The sequence below is a fragment of the Equus przewalskii genome, chromosome 10 (assembly GCF_037783145.1).
Source record: "Equus przewalskii isolate Varuska chromosome 10, EquPr2, whole genome shotgun sequence".
NCBI lineage: Eukaryota > Metazoa > Chordata > Mammalia > Perissodactyla > Equidae > Equus > Equus przewalskii.
Window position 1 is genome coordinate 52,444,547 of NC_091840.1, and position 22,869 is coordinate 52,467,415.

The following is a 22,869-nucleotide window of genomic DNA, read 5'->3' on the forward strand; positions in this document are numbered from 1 at the left end:
ATCAGCAACAGCATCATCATCACCACCACCCTTGGGGCCTGGCATTTTAATTCCTGGAAAAGGTTGGCAGAATTTCGAGGCTTCATCAAGAACATCTTCTTGATAGTCCACAGGTAGACTATAAATAAGACTAGTCTTTAGTTTCTTAGACGAAGTTTAACGCAACTTAGAACCACAGGGCTTGTCATCAAGGGCCAGTCTGACCACTTAGTAATCAGGTCAACCTGAACAAGCCACTCAACCAGTCTGAGGCTCAGTGACCTCACCTGTAACACCAGTACTGACACATACCACAGGCGTTTGCACAAGCGTCAGCTGAGATGACAAATGCAAAAGCAGACTGGGAATCTTAAAACATACTCCCATTTCTTCCCGTCCTGTCACTGCCTCTATGCTAGATTATTAAATACGGTAAAACATTTTACAAAATGCCACCCTGGGTGAAGTCTGGGGTGGGGGAGGGGCACGTAGAAAAGGAAAATGGCCCACTGCATCCATATTCCTAAAGTGATGGAAGATCTGGACTCTACGTCTCAGGAATCCAGACAGCAGGATGGAGCCCCCTGCTCCAGCAACAGTTCCTATCCTACCACCATCAGCCACTCCAAACTGCCCTCGACTTCTGGAGAAACCAACAAGTGACAACCGCCCCCTCCCCCAGTCACAGTACACTGGAATGGCCCAGATATACCAACCACTTTCTACTCAGGGCAGAACTGGGCTGTAGCCACCTGGACTCCCGTCATGTCCTTGTCTTAATGACCCCTCTTCCTTGGGCCTGCATACACAGCTCCCCCTACCTCCCGTAACAGGACCCCTTACCTGGGAATCACCGGTGGATTTTCGGACACTCATGTGGGCAGTCTCGGGAGGGTGCGCTGGGGTCCCTGATGCGTGGTATCCATTCACTGCGGGGACAGAAACACTGCTCAGATGCCACAGTGGCCGTGGGGGGGGCGGGGACCTCCAACTTTCTGCAAACACAGCCCCTTCTCCCACCTCAGGGCCTGCCTCTGAGAAGTCTTGCAAGGCTGGCAGCACCTCTTGGGATCTTACCAGTATCTGCAGAGCTGGAAAGGGGTTGAGAACATCTCTCTAATCCCCAGAACCCAGTTATTGAACTCATGGGGGACCAAGTTGCTTTTTGAACCGGAGAGGAAAAGAAATGTGCTTCATAGGAGGCGAGGTCACTACAGCCCAATGGCCAGGGCCAAAAATGCCGCATCAGCTGTGGTCACCGGGGCTGGTCAAGGGTCCAGTCTCTCTAGAGTCAGCAGGCCCCGCCACCGCCTTCCTGAAATTCCTCTGAAGCACCTTCTCTCTGAGGGCCTTCTCCACCCTCACCCTACGTGGGTATAATGGAAAGAGGACTGGTTTTACTGGTTTCCACGAAATTTGCCTTTGCCAATTAATAGCCAAGTGGTCAGATGATATCCTTCTTGAGTCATAGCTTTTTCTAAAGTTAAAAAAAAAAAAAAAATTCAAGGCTCTGAAATTCCATCTTTATGACCCTCACTCATGCTCCTCAGGTGTGCCGATAAGCCTGCTTTCCGTGGCAGGGATGGAGGAGCCCTGGTTTGTAGCATTTGCCAATTTCTGTGGCATAAATACTCCCATCGTGGCCAATTTGAAGCCCCCAGCACCGCTGCATGCTCCTGACATCACAGATACACACGGTGGCTCATGCAGACTCAGTCCCCAGAGGTGGTGCTGCCCGCTCAGGGACACAGCTATGTGAACTTCGGGAGCCTACGTGCCTCCTCACTGAGCCTCAGCTTCTGTACCTGTAAAATGGGGATGATTCTACCTAGTCTCCAAAATCAAACAAGACAACACTTACAAAAAGGATCTGTAAATTAGAAAGTACTGCATGACAACAGAGGGGAGGGATGGAGAGAAGGAAGGTCACTACTCTGTTCCTGAATCCGGTCACCTTGAACCCTATGCCTGCATGATCTCCGGAGATTGGGAAGGCTGTCTTCCTCGTGCCCCAGGCTTGGAGGGATGGCTGCAACATATATACCATGCAGGTCGGGCTGGGGCAAGACGCAAATTGATGTCCCACTCATGGCTCTTGTTGAGAGAGCTCTGCAGTGTGGCAGGCAGCGAAGGAGAGCATGCCTCAAAGTCACTAAAACCTACTCATCTGGAGTGGAAAGTGCTGGAGACAAGCAATGGAGTGATGAAGGCCACCCCATGTAGAACCCTTTTCATGCTGGGGATGTCCCTCATTCTCCACCACTTGCAGCAAAAAATCCAGGGCCACCTGCAAGCAGAACCACACTCCACAGGTTCCTGCGGGCAGCTCAGCTTCTCCCTGATCTTCGGGGTTGGCCCAATGCTCCAGAAGAAGGGTGGGCACAGATACACTAAGACAACAGGAACCGAGGCACAGAGCTGGCCCCCAGTGCAGTGGCTTGAGGAAGCAGCTAGAAACAACAAATTAACCCCATGTGGCCAGCCACAGTCCTGGTCTATACTCACACCCCCCAGGCAGCTGATCAAATGCAGATACTATCCACATGTCTTCTAGCTAAAGAGGGGGGACCAGCATTCCAAGAGCATCGGAGAATGCTGAGGGGGCTGAGGAGAATGTAGATATGCCAGGAAGGAAATTAGACTGATGATAAATAGCACTCACAATGAAGGCATAACATTCGAGAAATTTTACTTATCAAGTGGCATAGCACTGCAATGGATACAACACAAATGCTGGAGAATCTAAAGACGGCAGGAGGAAACCTTAAGGCGCTGCTTTCAGTCCACAGCTGATTGCTGGACAAAACTGAGGATGTGGACTATCTCAGTAATTTAATTTAAAAGGATGATTGAACTAAATGTATTAAACATCATATCCTACAAACAATGATGATATCTTTTGCCAAGAAGCCACGGAACATTAAAAAAAAAAAAAAAGAAAAAGTTGGGCATATTTAAGCCACAATAAAATATCAATAAATTGCAAAAGACATAAATAACACAAGCTACATTCTTTGACCAGAAAGCAATAAAAGTAGATATTAATAATGAAAGATCAAATATACAAGGTCCCCATTGCCCCAACTCCCAAACATTTGGAAATTTAAGAAAATGCCCTCAATCTCTGGTCGAAGAATTGAAAACCATAATCACACAATATTTACAAAATAATGAGGAAAAACATATCAAAACAATTGGATAAGGCCTGAATTATATAGTTGAAGGAAAATTCATAGCCTTAATTATTTCACTATCAAAGCCAAGGGAGTAAAAATAAATGGACTAAACATTTGACTTTAGAATTAAAAAAAAAATTTAAGCCAATAAAATAAATGAAAGGAAAACACAAGAAAGGGATATAAATATGGCAATAGGAATTAATGAGTTAGCAGGCAGGATAATCTCAGCAACCCTGGCTGGTTCTCTGTGTGTGTTTGGGGGCGGGGGGGGTTGATCACAACAATAAAAACACAGATCAGGCTAATTTGAGACTGAGACAAGCACAAATGCTCAGTATTGAGAATTAGAAAGAAAACATAAGCACAACACCGATTTTTTTAATGCTAATAAATGCAAAACCTTTCATAAGATTTAAGTTATCAAATAGGTTCAAAGGATACTAGAAACACCAAAACGAGTGAAACCTTTGAAAAAATGACCTCCCTCCAAAAGGCACTGGACCCAGACGGTCATATGGGCAAAGTCGTTCAAACTCTCAACAAAGATATACCCAGGCACGAAGTGCACCAGAGCACGGGGACACGAGGTAAGGTTCCCAGTTTGTAACACAAAGCCAGCGTCACCCTGGTCTCAAGTCTACCACCACCAACAAAAACGGACCCCAGTGCAGTTTGACCCCAACAAGGAGACAGGTAAGTTTGCAACTGAGCAGGCCCCACTTTGGAATCAGCTGCCACTTTTGATGGTGTTGATCACTGTAAACCGAGGTTGCCCCCAATCTCTCGAGGGCAGAGGCTGCCCTTCTGACCCCGACTTGGTCCCTTCATGGCACCTCAGAAGCGACCCTTAATACACCACGCTCTATCTCCTGCTTTCAGCCTCCCCAGCTCTCAGCCCGCCACGCTGAGGGCAGCCGCGAGCTGTCTAACGCAGGGGCTTTGTCCCCTAATCCATTCTCTTGTTCTCGCTTCAGTTCTGGTCTGTCAGCTGTTGGCTAATTACCGCTCATGTCAAAACAATTACTGGGAAAGGAAAAATAATTTTCCCTCCAACCATCTCTCCCCATGCAGCAGCGCTCCTCGGACGCCCCGTCTTGCCTATTCCTCCAAAAGTCCCAGGCACCGTCAGAGAGGCCATCCACGGAGACCCGGCCGCCAGGGCACACCCGCGAGCGCTCCCGACGGGCACTCCTGCCCTCTGGGCTCCCAGGTCCCCAGGGGCAAGATGCAGACCAGGCCCAAAGTGGGTGTTGTCGAGGCCTCCCATGTCCCGGGGAGAAAAATAAGATACAATTGGTCAAGGATCACTCATAACCATAAGAAACATAACTCAGTGTGGATACAAGAAAAAAAACATAAAATGCCAAGTTCAGCTGTTTTTAAGATAAGAAAAGGGAACAAAAAGCTCTCTGTAGTAACTTTAGAAACGTCCAATACACATTTAAACACACGCAGGCACACATCTCATTCCTCTTCATGGGTGGTTAGACAGACAGACAAAGAGACGGCTTGGGAGATGCCTAATGCGAGGAGGGGACAGATATTTGTTTAGAAAGGAGGAGGGGGTCTTAGAAGGTGGAGGAGCGGATAAAACAGGGAAAAGATGGATCACAGAAAGAGCTGTCGAGAGAGACAAAGCAACAGAGCAGAGCCAGCAACACCTGCTGCGCAGGATTCACCTTTCCAGAAGCTCTGCTCTCACTTCCCAGATCCAGCCCCCCTCGGAAAAGTTCCAGACCCCAAGGCCCGCTGTCCAGGAGCCTGTTCCCTTCGGAACCCCAAAGGGTACACGTACCCCTCCAGACAAGAACACCAGCCCTGGACACCCCACTTCTGCCATCTCCCTTCTCTCCGGAGTGAACACAGGAACTTCCCCTCAAGGTTAAGAAATCTGGCAGCCCGGAGGCCTTGTTCCTGAAACCCTCCACCTCCCTCCCGTCACACACTCAACAGGGTAGAACGTGACCTTCCCCAGGCGTGTGACACACAGCCCCAGTTGTGCTGACGTTTGTCACAAGTGTTAAGCAGCGAAGGCAAAGGGTGGGATCTTATGATCCCGAATTTGGGACGAATTTCCCCATCATTCAGATTTAAACCGCTTTGCTTACAGGAGGCCTTTAAAAATAGTTGACGTGCTCTGTGAGTCTCAAACAAGGCAACTGTGTGCGGTGTGGCCTAGGGACACAGGACCCATTCGGGGCAGAAAAGCAGGAACACCATGGAATCCACTTTGGGAAACACAGCTGTGGCTGCGGGAAGACAGGTTTTGAAGTCAAACAAACCGCGGCCAACTCGGGACAGAGCTGGCTGGTGCTCGGCATCTCTGAAGGCACAGCAGACACACCCCTGCCTCTCCCTGCACGGCCCCCCGAAGGCCTCGGAAGGGTGCTCTCCTATCGTCACAGCCGCTTTCTCGGGAGCACGCAGCGTCTATGCCGGTCTGCTTGTGGGGGCAGGTTTACATTACAGGCTTCTAGCCTGGAAATTCCTGTCTGACCTCCTGGTCTGCCGTCTCCCCTGGTTGTTAAGATGTAAACTGTGTTCCCCAAAAGAGAACTCACAATACACTCATCTGTGTGCGTGTGAACGGTTGAAACCCTGGGGCCATTCTCCAGGGCATCAAAGCTTCAACAGGCCTCGGGGAGGTTCCCTTGGGGCCTCAGCTGACAAGAACGAGGCTTCTACAGAAACCGCCCCCGGCCCCCGGGCCTTCCCTGAAGCCGAGGCGAGGTGTAGAGGAGGGCCACGGGGCCCCTGGGCCTGGCTGCTTGCTAACTCTGCAAGGGCCCCATGCTGCTCCTTCGTGGGGCAGAACAGCTCTTCAGGGTTTCCTGACCCGGAGAAGACAGTGCGGCCGTGGGTAAGGCCTTGGGTTCTGGAGCCCCTTTCTCAGGGGACGCACAGAGGTCTGCACACACTCCTGGCTGGCCCCACAGGCTCGAGGGCAGGCGCCCCTGATCTGCAGCGGAACTCACTCACCCCGCTGTGATCTGGCTCGCCAGGCCTGCAGGCAGACTGCTTCTCCAAGCATGGCAAAGCCAGAGCCTGCACCCAGCTTCCCTGACACCCTCCCCGAGCCAGGGTAATGCAGTAAAAGGGAGATTTCCTCCATCCCCAAGAGAAACACAAATGCAAGCTCACTGCTCGGCCAGGCCCAGAGCTCAGAAAGGAGTTCGCTCTCTACAGCTGCCTGCCCCCTCTCACGGGGGAGCCGCTAGTCACAGCTGCCTACTTAAATTCTGACAAGTTAAATAAAATCTAAACGCAATATGGTATCCAGGACTGGATCCTGGAACAGAAAAAGGGCAATACTGGAAAAATTGGTGAAATTGAACAAAATCTAGTTTAGTAAATGATAATGTACAACATGAATTCCTTAGTTCGAACAAATGAATCAGGGTTACGTGAGACATTAACATCAGGGGAAACTGAGTAAAGAGTACAGCCAAACTCTGCACTGTCTTTACAATTTTTCTGCAAACCTAAAATTGCCCCAAAATAAAAAAAATTGTTAAATTAAGTTAAATTAAAAACTCAGTCCTTCAGGTACACTAGACACATTTCGAGAACTCATGGGCCACGTGTGGCTAGCGGCTACTGTATTAGAGAGAGTGTAGATACAGAACATTTCCATTATCACAGAAAACTCTACAGGACAGCACTGCTCTGTACTGGGAGGGGACGTAAATATAAATAAACACACTGTCATTCATTCTACCCATGACTCATACCCGACACACCCAGAACCTCATTTTTCACTCACATTTTCTTGCCGTCTCACTGATACTATTTCTGTTTCTCTAAGTCATTACTTCCACCCTGCATATTAAACCAGCCCAAAGATGATTGTCAATATTTGCCATAGTCACCGAATAGAGCCTCAGGTATTCTGTTCGCGTTTGAACTTTACTTACAGGGTTCTCCCCCAGAAAGCCCAGCATTAAACGCCCCTGGTAAAGCTGTCAAATGCACATGCTCCCCTAACTCTGGTGACATCAGAGGGAGCCACACAGGAAAAGTCCCCCGGCCCAGTGCTGACCCCAATAGGCACCCAATGTCCAATTTAGGGGGGACCCTGGGCGTATTTCCAGAACTCTCTCCCCAGCTGGTGACCTGGCTGTTGGGCCTCTGGGATCCCACAAACCTGCATTAAGAAGAAAGAGCCAGCCCTGTCTGTGGTGGCCCTTCACACCCTCTCCCAGAGATCACGGAGTGACAACACGAAAGTAAAACTGAGCCCCAGGGCCTTCCTCGCCCCTGCCTGGGCTTGGCTGGGTTAAGCTGTGGTTCCCGCCGACATTCTTCCTCACCTGATCTGATGTTCCATGTTCTTCAAGGAGTGACCACATGCAATGTTTGCTGTCAATGAACGTGGCTGAGTTTTCCACACTGCCCTCGCCCACACCCCCGGCCGTCTCGGAGGTAACTCCCCCCCAACCCCCACCACTGCTAACCGACAGCAGTCAACAGAGCCAAGTGCCACCTGGTTGCTTCAAGGAGTTATCAGGAGGACAAGACACCTCCACTGCATTTTGCTCTAACCCCCAGCTCCAACCATCACGCTCAGAATGAAACCTCAGCACCTGCCTCCGGACTGGGGAGCTGGACAGGTTCCACCCTAGCTGACCGCCCCCTCCAACCACCCATCACCTACCACTCTCCCCCTTGTGCCCCACCCTACAGCCACAAGGGCCTGCTTTGTGGTCTCAAATATGCCAAGGTCACTCCTGCCCCAGGGTCTTTGCACTAGCTGCTTCCTGGCCTAGAAACCTACATCACCACCCCACATACATATCCGTTTTTTTACTTTCATTAAAGCCTGACCTAAATGTCACTTCCTCACTCAGGCCATCCCTGACTCCCCTGTCACGCTCTCTGTCACACTGCCCTACTTTAATCCCTTGCGTTAGAACATACAAGCTATATCTGACATACTTCATGTTTTCTTGTTTGTCCAACTCCCCACTAGAATGTAGGTTCCTGGGAGCAGGGACCACAGGTCTGGCCTGTCTATGGCTGTACCCCCTCTACCAAGAGCAACCTCTGGCATATTTCTTGAATGAAAGGTTTGAAACTCCATCTCTCCTGCTTTGCAGGAGCACGAGCTGAACAAAAGGGGCTGAGATCCAGGGCCTGAGTGGTCTCCAGGAGAGCAGTCAACAACCCTGGAGCGTGAGGCTGGGGACAGCCAAGATCTGAAGCAACCTCACGTCCTCGCTGAGTCTAGTCCTCTCCCTGTAATAGAACCCCACGTCCTGAAAGCTGCCTGTAAAGCGAATGAGAGCAGGGCTGGGAAAAATCCAGCGCCCCCGGCAGAAAGAAATACCAATGTGGCTGCTATTTTCTTCTTCAGGTATGAGATCTAATTCAAAAACTAGAAAGGAAGATGTCAGAACATCCCAGATGCAATAGCCTCCCTGGTGGGTTCTCTTCCCTTCCACCCCAGGGTGCGGATGGACTGTTGATGCACATTCATGCCCCAGGATGGAGAGCATCGTGAACCACAAACCACAGAGACTGGACAGGACTCGGTGCGGTCCTCCTCCCAGCCCTCAACTGGTAGGCGGGCAAAGTGAGGCAGGAAGCAGCGCGCCCAAGCCCCCAGGCCAACGAGCCGCAATTTCTCAAATCCAAGACGTCACTGGCTAGTAGAGGCACCCTTATTTCAAGTACCACTAAGAAAGAAAAACAGATGCTTCCAATTAAACTAGGGTACACCATTGATTATAGGATGCACCTAATTTCCAAGATATTAAAAACGTGGGCGAAAACAAAAGGCGGGTCTTAGAATCAAAGAGCCAGGGTCCTGCGTGTTTTGCTGCTGCTTCTCATTTTGACGAGCCAGGTTGGCCGTCCAGTGGCCCCCAGAACAGTACTGACCTGATGTTCTGAGTTTCTCCACCCAGCGCCACTGACACTCGGGCTGGACGGTCTCTGTGGGGTGAGCTGTGCTGTGCACCGTAGGACGGTGAGCAGCATCCCGGGCCTCCACCCACCAGACGCCAGGAGCACCTCCCTGGAATGTGACAGCCAACAATGTCTCCATACTTGGTCCAATGTCCCCTAGTAGGAGAATCACCCAGAGCTAAGGGCCTCTGCAACTGCAGTCAGGCAGCATAACGAGCACGTGTGTACACAGCAGACCAGCGGAAGGGTGGCAGCTCCGAGTCAACAGGTATCTTCACGGCAGCCCCCTCTGAGCCTCTGGAAGGCTGATGTACATCTAGAATCTCAAAGGGGAGCGGAGGAGGCGGGGGGGCCCAGCTACATTTGACCATGGAGCCCTTTTTGGCAGACACCTTGACAGACCTAGGAGCCCATGGATGTGGGACACTGGTGCCCTGGGCCCCTGCGGTGGGGGCAGAGGAAGGAAAGTCAGGGTCCACACACTCTGTCTAACGCCTTGGCTGTGCCCATCACGGCTCTGATCCCCTCCACTGGTCTCGGCCCCCTCCGAGCCCCAGCCCAGCTCAGCGCTGGGTGGACAGGCCTCTTGCTGTACTTGTTGAAGGCAGGAATCTGTCACACCAAGCCCTCTGGGCCAGGGGGCCTGAGCCAGCTCCTCCCAGCCCTCCTCTGGGGGATGGCCCCCCAGAAACAGTGGAGAGGGGACAGGATGCTGCTGGGGATGGTGCCAGGGAGAGCTGGCTTTGGAGAGGTGACCCCACTGGCTCAAAGGGCAAGTCCTCCGACCAGCCCAGGCAGCAGGTGCGGCTGTTCACCTGTCACCTCCATACACCCAAGCCTCCCCCTGACCGAGCTGATGCCCCGTCCTGCTCTGGGGACCACTCTGGCCGGAAAAGACAGCTAGAGCCAGCCCAGGTACAGGACCGCCTCACATCATGCACGCTGGTCTTTCTATTGTGAAAAAGCACAAGAATAACAACGAAAGGCAAGGCAGCATGCCCAGCACTGCCCACTGTCACACGGCAGCTAGGGAGGCTGGACGGGCCCAAGTCTGGGGACTCGGTCTGAGCGTGGAACACTCACCCCATTCCTGGAAACAAGGAATAAATGCCCCACCACCCTGACCCTCAGGTGCTCCTTCTTCTTTAAAAAATTTAACTAAGAAAATACAATATAGAGCCAGTCCCGTGGCCAGGTGGTTAAGTTCGGTGTGCTCTGCTTCGGCAGCCAGGGTTCAGTTCCTGGGGGCAGAACCACACCACTCGTCAGTGGACATGCTGTGGCAGAGACCCACAAACAAAATAGAGGAACACTGGAACAGACGTTAGCTCAGGGCCAATCATCCTCACCAAAAAAAATAAAATAAAACATAAATAAGAACATTCTAGAAGCCTAGAAGAACTTTCAGTAGGAAGCACCCACCCACGCCGTCTCCCACAGCTCAGCTGATCCTCCAGGTCTGTTTTCCCACCTTTTCGGTTCTGAGTTCTTCAGCTGGCAGCTTTCATATCCCTAAATAACGTACTTTGACCATACTTTGATTTCTGAATGCATCCGTGGCAGACGATGTAAAGACTCCCCACAACGAAAGGTGGGGGTCTGGCCCAGTCTCTCTGTGTCCCCCGCCCTCCCCCAGAACCAGGGTTTGAGGGTCCTGTGACCGTCTTTAGCTCTTCCCCTGGTGACCTGTGAGGTGTTAGGTAAACACGTGTCCACGATGGTCACGGAGGCTCTCCCCACCCTCCTTTCTCCTCCCCGTGAGCTGAGGATGCTGCTGCTGCCCCACCCCACTCTGTCCAGCTACAACCATCTGCCACATTTTCAAAGCTATAAATGTCTAAATTCTGGGATGCAACCCCAACTTCCAGGCTTGGCCTCCAGGTTGACACCTTAAGTGGAAAACCAACAAACGGGGCTCACGCACCATCTGATCGTGGAGACATCTGTGAATTCACTCAACGTGGAGTCCAGGCTGTTTGGGGACTGAGGATTCCACAAGGATTCCAAAGGAAAGGGACAGTCCCCACCCTCAGGGAGCTGAGAGTCCAGTGTGGGAGAGCAACAACCCACAGGAAGAAGTACTCTGAGGGCAATGAAACGGCACGCTGGTGGCATCCAGAGTCATGAGCAAGGGCTCTAAATTGAGTGGTCAGGGAAGGCTTCCCGGAGGATGTGACCTTTAAAACAAGGCCTAAACCACGAGAAGTCAGAAGCTGTTCTCCCTGCTGGCGTGTCCTGCAATCTGCCTCCTGGGATCTCAGAACTAGACATCCCCTGAGAGTAACCAACCTCCCACCTATGACAAGAAAATATACCTTGATCCGCTGCACTTGATTACCTTTGCAGACAGAGAACTCATCTCCTCCCAAGAACTCTCACTTCCCTTTCAGAATGTTCAGTTTGAAAGTTGCCCTGCAAAAACCTGCCTCCTTAAACTTCTACTCCTCGATGCCTCCGGGAACCGTGTGGAGGGGTTCTGCCCCCACTGGGGGTCCCTGCACTGGCAAGCCGGGCAGAGCCGTGCACCTCACCTCACCCAGCTGCCTCACCTCCCTGACCACCTGAGCGGCGGGGGTGAGGGTGAGTCCGCCAGCACTGCTGCTGGCACTGCCAGACGGCCACCATCCTGCGTGGCAACAGGCCACGGGACCCCTGTCTGGGTCTGGCCCGTAGGTCCCCAGCCAGGTTTCAGACTCCGGGATCCAGAGTCCCGGCCTTTCCGACGAAGGTGGGTGTGTGGCCCCTCCCCGATGCCCCAAAGTAGTGAGTGGACAGTACCTGTCGGAGGCAGAGAGCTCCTGTGAGGGCCGGGGCTGGCCGGAATCCCAGGAGAACTGCCGGGACGCTCCCAGGTGGTCTCTGGTCAAAGAAAGAAAAAACACAGTTGCTTTGAGAATTTCATAGGGCAGAAGCTCCGAGTACCACAGAGCAGAACTAGATGGTCAAAGCTGGGAAAAACAGAGACTTGGCCGGTCCTCCCTCCCCAACCCCGGGACGCACGTGGGAGCCTGCTTTCTGTTCCCACACCCCACTCCCTTCCTGCCTCTCGCGACGACAGGGCCTTCTCTCTGCTGGGGACCCTTCTCCAGGCAGCTGGGACCAGAAGGAGCTGGCCTTCTGGCTGGGATCCTCTAAAACATACCAAAAGTCCCTCTCTTATCCCCCGAGGCTGCTAATGCACGCACCTCCACCTCTGTCTCTAGTCCTGGAACCCTAGCTACCAAGTGGGCATTTCTCCCTGAACGCCCACTGTCCCCTGAAACTCCAAAGCCCAGTGGAAGGAGCCCGGCCCAGACATCTGCACAGACGTGGTCCTCTGTCAAACGAGGGTGATTTCCAAAGTCCTTCCTGGGGTTCCACAGCCCTGCATCTTTGTCTGAATTACAACTGCTGCATCTGATCGGCCACTTCTCCCTCCTCCGATGCCCAGCTACACGGTCCAGCCAGAAATAAAGCTAACACCACAGCTATATCATCACTGCGAACACTGCCACTTCACCGCCGCGAGCAGAGACCGCTCAGGAAACTAGCTGGTGATAAAAATAATGCTTTCTCACTATATACAACTTGATGGTGTAGAAAACCATAAAAGAAAAGCATCTCACTCCTAATCCTACAGCGCGAGGTCACGGCTCTCAACACTGTGGGATCTACGTGGATTTGCTCTCTAGGCATTTATACATCTTTAGAACAAAACAAAATCAGATTTGCCATTCCCTCCACATACTGACTTTTATGAATATCTTTGCAAAATCATTAAAGGGGCCAGATAGCTCAGTGGTTAGGAGCAATGAACATCGGCGAGTCCAGGGCCGGCCTGAAGCCCCGCTCTGCCTCTTAGCACCAGCTGACCTTGGCCAGGGGGATGGTCCTCTCACAGTCTTGGTTCCTCCTCTGTAAAAGGAGATCGACAATGGCATCTACCCGAGGCGGTCACTGCATTCATGCCAAATGCCCACATACAAGCTTTTAGCATAAAGCTATTTTTAAAGTTAGCCCAATATATGGATATGACATTACTTCATCAAAAATGTTATTACTGAAAATTCAATTGTCTTAAAAATTAAAAGCAGAAAAAAGTACAACCTTTCCATGGCTGCTCTCAATTAGGAGTCAAGAGACTCCTCAGTCCCAACTCTCTGCCTCGGCTCTACCTCTAGTCTGCTGTGCAACCCTGGGCAAGCCACACTACCTCTCTGATCCTCCAATTCTTCATCCAACATGAAGAGGTTGGGCTAACTGGTCTTTTAGGTCCCAGTGCTCCTGCCCCCCAGGGCTCTGATCAGTGGTCTTAAAATCTTAAAACCCACTGTTTGGGTTTAAAGAGCTTACGGTTCCAGGAGTTGGGTGATAATATGGTCCTTTTATGTCTTAAGAGAAAACGGCACAGAGGGTCAGTGAGGGAAGAGCAGGGAGGATGTGACGAGGAACGAGAGTGCAGCGGGGTCGTTCAGGAGAGGCGACCAGAAGAGCAGGCTCAGAGGCGTCCCTGAGGAGGGGCGTGCGCTGGCGCTGAGGGCACCAAGACTTGGAGAACCCACTGTGAACACCACCGGCCACTCGGAGCCCGAGGGCAGGGGAAAGCATTCCGGGCCTGGCTGCCCACACGCTGAGCGACCTTTGGACCTCACCTAGCCCTGTATTTTCTTTTTCTCGACTGTAAAATGGGGATAAAAATGGTACCTAAATAGGGTCATAAGGGCATTAAATGGATGAATGCACGTAAAGGGCTTGGGTGACACGGGCACATGGCCGGCAGGTGCCTCATCGGAGTTAAATTAAACAGAGAGGCCAGCTGGATGTGGAGACGCCATTAGATGAGAAAACAGCCTTCGTAAAAACCAAGGCGGGCTCCCCCAGAGTACAGACGTGCCTCCCGGCCTCAGACCTCAGTCTCTTTTCTGAAGAGGCCTCCCGTCCTCCTGCTGGATCGGCCCCACCTGGGGGCCACAGTGTTGCCCCGAGGCCCACAGGGTCAAGTTCAGGTTCTCCTCTCCAACCTGGCCCCTGGAGCTCCAGGGACAACCTCCACAGCTTCACCAGCTCCTCCCCATGGCCCACCAGCCGCCTCTGATCAGTGCCTGGGGCCTGGAGGCGCCCCCTCCAGGCCCATACCCCCTTCCTCTCCTCCTTTCCGTGTCCTCCTGCCTCCTGTCTCTCCCCACACACAGCTAGCAGACCCCTCGCCCCGGAGCCCCGCGTCCTCTGCAGCTCACTCACCAGTGAAAATCCATTGCTGACTCTTTTCCAACACAGCACACAGGATAAAGTCCAAACTTTGTAGCGCCCACCCCAGCCCCTCAGCATGCACCCATCTCCAGCAAAGCACCCGTCTGTCTGTTCAGATGGACTTCCCACTGACGTCACTCCAGCTCCATCAACTCCACGTGCTGGTCTCAGAAGATGTCTTTGTTATAGTTGTTCACTCACCCCCACCACCTCCTGCCCCCACCATCCCTGAATGTCAGAATCTTAGTCATTCATCAAGTCCCAACTAGAATGCCTCTTCCACCACGCAGCCTTCCCAGATTGCTCCTCTCCTCTGTTGTCAAACGCCCAAACTCTCTAGAGTAGATGCTGTAGTGCGCCACCCAGGTGTCCCCAGCTGCAGCGGCTCATAGCCGAGTCCCTCCTTTGCCCAAGGTTGTAGCTGGGGTGGTGGGGTATGGGGTGCCACGCATCCAATGGCTAGTCAGTGTTGGGGTACAAAGGCCTATCAACTCCCGTGCCTCAAGTCAAACAATTCTGAAGGGCCATCCAGCTCAGAGCTCCCGAGGGGGCTGGCCAGGACTTCTCGTGACTGCACTGCAATGCTGCTCTCAAGAGCACACCCCCTTCTTGAACCTCCTGCACATGAGTCTGTCTGAGGACCTGACCTAAGGGCCCCACCCCCAACGCACACACTCTGTCCAGCTCCTTCCAGGGAATCAGCTCTTCGTCCCACCTCTCAGGCAGCATGGATCTTCACCTCGACATCTACCTCCTCCCCCAGAGGTCCCAGTCTGTGGCTAGCTCCCCCTTTCAAACACAGCAGCTCACGTGACAGACGGGCAAACAGAACGATGGACACTGTGGTGACATCATGTAGATTCCCAGCTGATGTGCCCTCCCCCTCTCCAGGGATAAACAGACAGCCCCACTCTCCCGAAAGCGGGAAAGGTCCCCAGAGAGCTGTCTGCACTGTGCTTTGACTCCATCCCTTCAGTGGCGATGCCACCAACCTTATTTCAAAAGAAGACCCTACAGCTCTTTCCGCCATCTTGCAGCTTGCGGAAGTCTGCGGGGAGCAGGACTTCTAAACATGTCTGGAAGGCTAGGGTCCAGAGGGAGCCCAGAGCTCTTCTTAAAACTGAAGGTGTTTAAGCCCAAGGTGAAACTGAATTCTGTTTGGGCAAGAGATGTCCGTATATGTACAAAGAACAACACAGCAACTCCTGGCAGCAAATGGAACAAACCAGAGGAACGTGGGGAGAGGTACCCTGTGCCCATAGAAACAGCCGCACACTTCGTGCCAGACTCCAAAGCAATCTTCCGGCTAAGGCCACTGAGTCTGTGTGATGCTGTCCCCTCAAAGATTTAAACTTCCTGAAAAGTAAATACAGTTACACACTGCATAACAATATCTTGGTCAATAATTAACTGCATATACAACCGTGGTCCCATAAAGTTAGTATCATAGAGCCTAGGTGTGCAGGTAATCTAGCTGGACTGTGTAGATTACAAATCATAGTGTGTAAGTATGATATGTGTACAATGACGAAATTGCCTAACAATGTATTTCCCAAAATGTAACCCGGTCGTTAAGCAATGCATGACTGTAAATAAAAGTGTGAACTTGTTCTCGTTTAAAAAAAAAAAAAAAGGAAACCCTGTAGCAGATGAGAGGACTCTGCCACCTTATCTCCTGGCGATAGCAGGGGCTCCCAATTCACGCACAGACTTGTCTTCCCGTCCACTCACCCGTTCAACCATTCCTGTGTGCTGCCACCCGCAGGACACCACTATGCATGGGGGCACAAAGCAGAGGCCACAGTGAAGACTACTACTGAGCAGAGAAGCTACTGCACCCGGTTCCTCCTTCCCTGGCCTGGAGCTCTCCAGGAAGGGAACCACGGCAGCAGCGTCCACGGGCACCTAATGGGAATGTGCTGAGAGCACAGAGCAGGGAGTAGATGCCACTAGGGGTCCATTCGCCTCTCCACTGGGAATTCTAATACAGAATAGAGGGGCCAGTATGGCATCAGGTAGCCCAGGGGACTGTGGGAAGAGGCTCTGAAATCACAGAGAGATGCTGACCTACAGTCAGAACCCTGCTGTAGATGCAGGGTCCTGATGGAAGGCCCCCCCGTCCTGCACTCGCTGGCCAGGGTCACTCACCAGCAGCTGCAGTCCCTTCTCCCCATAAGTACCGCGTGCAACTCCCCATCCAGCCTCCGCCAGGGCTCCATCAGGGACAGTGCAGACGCCAGAAGGATTGAGCCCAGCCCACCGCCTAGTCTTGGCCAGCTCTGTCTGACCCAAAACACAAAGCCACTGTGAGCATGGGGCAGGACTGGGGCCAGGCCAGGCCGGGTGGACATCTGGAGAAAGCCCCCAGGGTTCTGGCTGGGTGACCTCACCAGCAGCAGGGAAAATCACCCCAAATAACCATACCACCCACTGGGAGGAAGTCATTCCCAGGTCTTCTCCAATGAAAGACTCCCTAATCTATTTATAGCACACCAGGCGCCCTGACTAAGCCAAAGCAAACTGAAGCGGCAGCTCAGGGCCCAAGGTACCCTGACCGAGGCCCTTTTGCATTCTCTGGGGTTCCGTCCCTGGGGTCCTAGGTCATTCCAAGTGAGCACACAGACTCCTACGAACAGAGTCGCTGCCATGCGGGCCCCAAAGGCCCTGTGGGGACAGTGAGGTCAGAGTGGAAGAAGTGAGACCTGCTCTTGGAAAGCCATCCAACCCTATTCACGAGAAACACATTTTTTCCTAAAGGCAGCTCTAACTCGATTCAGACCTCTTCCGCTGAAACCAGGGGAGCCAGAAACACACAAATGAACTGACTGTGGGTCAAACCGGCCCAAGGGAGGCTGCTATTCTGGTCATGAACGCTGCGAGCCAGGAATTTCAATTTCCCCACCAGTGGATTACAGCGGCTGGCCCCCGACTCCCGGAGAATAAAGTTTTAAAGAGGGTACAGTTGAAAGGTGGAAAGCTAAGTAAATCTGAGCACAGATGCCTTTTCCTTAAAATAATCATCATCATCATAATTAATAAAGAAAACAGTAAGCCAGCAGGAGTTATGAAATTTAAAGTCACTTCTGGACTTCATTTCTCCTTGTTAAGACTACATCCTGCTTGCATTAGCGGTATTGGCTTCCAGTGGGAAGCCCACAGTGAGCCCCTGGACCTAGGCCTCTGGTCAAGGTGACCACCCTGGGCCGATCAGTAAGCCAGGCCCATCTTCTCCCCCTCCAACACCACCCCCTCTGCGCCCCGACCCGACCCCCATTCTTCCCTACCCGCCCCCCCCCCAACCCCGTGGATCCCACTCGTGATTGGTTAGTTCTCTTGGTCGTGTGGTGGCTCTCTACTGCCCCCAGTGGCTATCGGGTGAAATGACCACAGGTACCAGCCCAGGAGGAATCGGGCTTTCTCATCCTGGCTCAAGAGACATGCCTGCAACCCCCTCCTCTTTGGCTATAGGTTCACTCTCTCTGCTTCCCACTCTCTCTCCTCCCCCACCTCTTGTCTCTTCCTTCCCCTTGTTTGGCGGTGGCCCCAACTGTGGCTTCTCTCCTGGAACCAGTTTTCCTTGCCAGGAGGGTCGGCTGGGCTGTGCTCAGGTTTTCCTTGACAGATAGTTGCCACCGGGCCGCCTGCACTCCTTGGTGGCCGTGTCCTCCACACCCGCCAGGGAGGCGAGGCCGGGAGAATCCCAGGAGCCCGCCCCGGTCCCGGTGGTGGGTGGCCTGCTCAGCACCCAGCAGCAGCAAGCCACGGGGCGGGCTGGCACCGGGGGCCTGTGCGGCTCTCCCTCGGGACCCAGCAGCAGAGGCTCTGGGCCCCTCCTGCATACCAGTGTTTCTTGGGCCCTGGCTTTTCAATCACCTTCCAGGTAGGGGTCTATCACTCAGGATGACACCCAGGGCATTCTCAACTCCTTAAAATTCAGTGAAATCTCCTTATGGACTCTCAGCAGGAAAGAAACTTCTCTGAACATCCATTTGTGCCTGGCCCACCTCCACAGTGGGTATCTCCTTCAGCGGTTGCAAAATACCTATGAAATGGGTGCCCTCTTTTCCATCTTTTTAATGTAAGAAACTGAGGCCTGGTGAGAAGTGGCAGAGCTGGGACTCAGTCTGACAGCAAAGACTACCACGGCCGGACACACCAATGCCTCTGAGCTCCGTGCTGGGCTCTGGGAGCTGCAGGAAACACTGCTGTTGTAACCCACACACCACTCTCCACTTGAGAACCAGCCTCAAAATTAATATTATCATATTAGTTTAATAAATATTTAAAATATTAGAAATATTTATCATATAAATATGATATATAAAAATGTATATATATAAATATATGATAAATATTTAACAAATTATATTACTGGATATAATGTTAACATATATATTATATATATATTATTGTTATATTTCAGGGCCTACTGTGTGTCTGGCAGTGTTCTGGGCACTGAGGAGATGCAGGGAATAAACAGGTTAAACTCCTTCCTCCTTCAGTTCCCATTCTAGTAGTCACAATGCTATTCTATTTTTGAATATCAATATACAAAGTTTTCCATGAATGAAAACTTAAAACTTTTCTAATGGCGGTAGAGGGCAGAAGTCATACCAGGAGACAGGTGATAAATAACTAAAGCACATCAGGTTAGGCAGTGGGGCGTGCTAAAGAGAATAAAACAGAAAAGGGGGATAAAAAGTATGTTACAAAGGGATGTGATTTTAGTAGAGTGGCTAAGGCAGGCCTCACTGAGAAAGGCACATTTACTGTTCAGTATCTATTGCTGCATCGCAAATTACCCCAAACTTAGCTGCTTACATCAACAGGCATTGATTACGTCATCTGGTTCCAGTGGGCCGGGAATCGGGGCCGGGGGGGGGCGGGGGGGGGGGTGGCTTAGCCAGGTAGTCCTGGCTCAGGCTCTCCTATGAGTCAGTCAGTACGTCAGCTGGAGCTGCACTGCCTGAAGGCTTGACTGGGGCGGGAGGAGCCACTTCCAAGATGGCTCCCTCCCGTAGATGCCAGCCGAAGCCATGGCGCTGCTCACACCATGACAGCTAACCCCCTCCCAGAGCGAGCAAGCCGAGAGAGCAAGCAGAAGCCATGATACCTTCTATAGCCTAGCCTCAGATTCTACTGGTCACACAGACCAACCCTGCTAGAACGTGGGAGGGGCTCACAGGGGTGGGAGTACCAGGAGGTGGGCACCTTGGGGGCCGTCTTGGAAGCTGGCTACCCCAGAAGTGAAGGAGCAAGCCAGGCACATATCTGAGGGAACATATCTGAAGGTAAACAAGCCAGGAACACATCTGAAGGTAAAAAAGTCTCTGAGGTAGGAACATGTCAGTCAGCTTCAAGGGGCAGCAAGGAGGATGGTGTGGCTAAAGAGGATGTAGGCAGGAGAGCAGATGAAGAAAAGGTCAGAGGTAACAGGGACCAAACTGGATCATCTTGGGCTGTGGTTCTCAAAGTGGGGTCCCCGGAACAGCAGCATCAGCATCACCTGGGAATTTGTTAGAAATGCAAATTTTTGGGCCCCACCCACGTTTCTGAATCAGAAACCCTAGGGGTGAGCGCAGCATCTGGGTTTTAACACACCTTCCAGGTGATTTTCATGCATGCTCAGTTCTGAGGATCACGGCTCCAGGGTCTGAAAGATCACTGTAAGGACAGGGGCTTCTGTTCTGAATGGAGGGACAGCCACTGCAGAGCTCTGAGCAGAGAAGTGATATGATCGAATGGCCACTGCTGTGCTGGGACCTGCCTCCGAGCAGGCTTCCTGTACTGAGCCACCATACGCCCTCAGCATGCCTGGAACCCTAAATGGGTCATTTGTGAATGCTGCCTCTCCCCATCCAGCCTGTCAGGCCTCCAGAGGCCAGACAAGGTGGGCTCTTCCCGAACCCCCTCCAGAGGAGCCGCAGGAGCTGGGGAACGTGGCATGAGTGGGGCACGAGCCATCCAAGAGCCTCTGCAACTCTGTAGTCAGCACTGGCAGCACCGTCTCTACCGCCAAGAGCCAAGACGTGAGCTGTCCAGGACGTCTCCTTCAAGCAGGGTCGGAGAAAGGGGGTCTCCCCTGCCCCCAGCTCAGGAACCTGACTCCCTCTTGCAGACCCCGTGTGCATACAGATGATTCCTAAATGAGCTAGTGACACCCAGGAAGAACAGCTTGACTAAGAGATTCTTGCTTGGGCTTCATCCCCCTTCCCCTCGCGTGGGGCTTCCACAACTACCCCTTGACCCAGTCCACACCGGCTCAGATCCCCTCAGCAGGGACAGAGCAGGTGGACCCTGGGCAAAGAGAAAGACACAAAGGCTCCAGGCAAACAGCCGCCCCGGCCCCACCAGCAAACTGTAGGATCCGCTTCGTAGGATCACCTGGGTCCGAGCCCAGCAGGACGGCTGCCGATCCTAGGCTGCCGATCCTAGGCTGCCTTCATTGTCAGGCAGTCTGGAGAGACATCCCCCCAGCCACTGGGCCCAGAGTCTGCTTCCTGAGCTTCAGCAAACAGATCCTGAGCCCTGGAGACCAAGGGCTTCAGTGAGAAATGCGCAGCAGGAGTCAAGCCCGGGGGTGGGAGGTGGGGTGGCTAATGCACCCCAACTCCCAGGGTACAGGAGCCACAGGCGCGCACACAGCCCTGACGGCCCCGGGCTCCCCTGGGCAAGGAGACTGCTTATGCTCTGAGGAAGAGCGAGCTTGGGGACACCAGGACTTCACTGTCACAAGAAAGGAAAGCAACGGAACGAAGACCTGGCCCTGGTGTTTAAAACGCCCCTCAAACACTCTGAGGCCTCCTAGGTGTGTTACCAAGAGCTCGGGCACTGGTGTCACACAGACAGATGTTCCAATCCCAGGTCCCCCCCCCCCCATAACTGAATGACTGGGATCCTCAGTCTGCTTCCTCACTGTAAAGCAGCGATGACACCCCAGTAACCTCGTGGGGCCAGGACGAGCGGTCTGTGAGGCATATACAGCTTCCAGCACAGTCTCTGACACAGAGTAAGCCCTCAAAACACAATAATAATATTAATAAAACAAAACCCTCCCCACTCCTTCTCTCTGCTTCCCAGCTTCCAGCCCACAAGCCCCTCCCAGCCTCATTCCTCCCCTTCCCGCCTTCACAGTGCCCATCCCCCAGAGGGACAGGGAGGAAGGGCTCTCTCTATGGTGCTGGGGGAGGGGGTGCTAGAGTGCTGTCTTTAGCATTTCTGAGCTGTAGGCTGCCCCTTGGTTAATGAGAAACAAGTCCCCACTTCACAGCAGCTCATGGGATCCTTACACAAGCCTGTGATCCAGGTGGGGCAGGGCCCTTAGACCCATTTCACAGATGGTCCAGAGGCTGATGATGCTGATGAGATGCAGCAGTGGCCCCTTCAGGGCCTGGCCCTTGGACTTTGGCCTGAACCGAGCTCTGGACTAGCTCTGGCCGGCACAGAGGGCCTGGAAGAGCTGGGCCGGGAGCTGGAGGAACTCTGGGTGGGGGGGGGGGGAGGAGGGAGTGGCCTGCCTGGAACTCGAAGAGCCTGTCCTTCCATCCCATTAGGATCCCTCTGTAGCAGCCTCCTTATAGAGCACAGCCTCAGGCAATACACCGGGGATCCCCGAACTTGGCTTGAGGGGTAATGAGGGTTGACTACAGTGCAGGAGAAAGTGTGTCTTGTCATTGAGCCAACAGGTGTTGGCAGCCAACTGCCAGCTCACAGGCATCACGACCCCCACCCAATGGCTGAGAAAATTAGGTAGGTACCGAGAAGGAAACCTTATTAAACCCAAAGCCTGGACACTCAGCCTCCGAACCGAAGCACAGCAGTTCTGGCTAAGCTCCAGGCTTGTTTCCTAAACTCGGTTACTCACCAGGATCATTGGGGCCACTTGTTAAAAATACAGATTCCCAGACTTCACACCTGAAGATTCTAGAACCCAGAAGCCAGCATGTTAACAAGCAGCCTCAGTGATTAACCAGATGTGGGAAAAACTAGTAGAGTCCACAGTAAGACCTCACGGGAACCAGCCACTGATGGGGAGGTGCCTGGGTGAGACAAACCCAGGGGACTAGGATCAGGCAAGGGGCAAAGCAGGACGCATGGTAGCAATGTGGGGTGATTTCAGGAACCCCCCAAATGTCCATCATCTCCAGCCCAACCTTCTAAAACTATCAGGTCACAGTATCTGTCCCCAGAGAGCCACTGCTTTGACATGAGACTTGGTTACCTACTTTAGTTTCCAGAGGAGACTTACAAATTAGAGTAGATCGTCCTAAACCCTTTAGCATGACCGAGTCCTTAGAGCCCTTCCTAGGATAGGAGAGGACGAGGGGAGAGTCGAAAGCACTGCAGTGAAGGAAGCCAAGAAGAAAAGGACAACGGACAAGGTTCCAGTGAGTGGACCCAAGGCGGAGAGGCACTCACTCCAGCAGGGCCTGACCTTCCTCACAAAGCCTTATCTTAAGCCCCAGAGGGCAGAGTCCCGAGTTAGGACAAGAAAGATGGTCTTACGCAATCCTGTTCCCAGGTGCTTGGCATGGACAGAGCTGAGAGATCAGGGCCGGCAGGATATTCTCAGCTG

General features: G+C 52.7%; 1 protein-coding gene across 18 annotated transcripts in view; it reads right to left on the bottom strand.

Moving 5' to 3' along the window:
- GAS7 (growth arrest specific 7) overlaps nucleotides 1-22,869 on the bottom strand; it is a 218,583-nt gene that overhangs the window by 47,658 nt on the left and 148,056 nt on the right. For 10 of the 18 annotated variants that reach the window (XM_008528742.2, XM_008528745.2, XM_008528744.2 and 7 more), the window contains exons 3-4: nucleotides 11,844-11,924; nucleotides 823-908 (exon numbers count right to left, since the gene is read on the bottom strand). In XM_008528742.2, the coding sequence (XP_008526964.1) occupies nucleotides 823-908; nucleotides 11,844-11,924 (167 nt within the window). The remainder of the gene's footprint in view (nucleotides 1-822; nucleotides 909-11,843; nucleotides 11,925-22,869) is intronic. The other 8 variants (XM_070561084.1, XM_070561090.1, XM_070561089.1 and 5 more) reach the window with 1 other exon arrangement.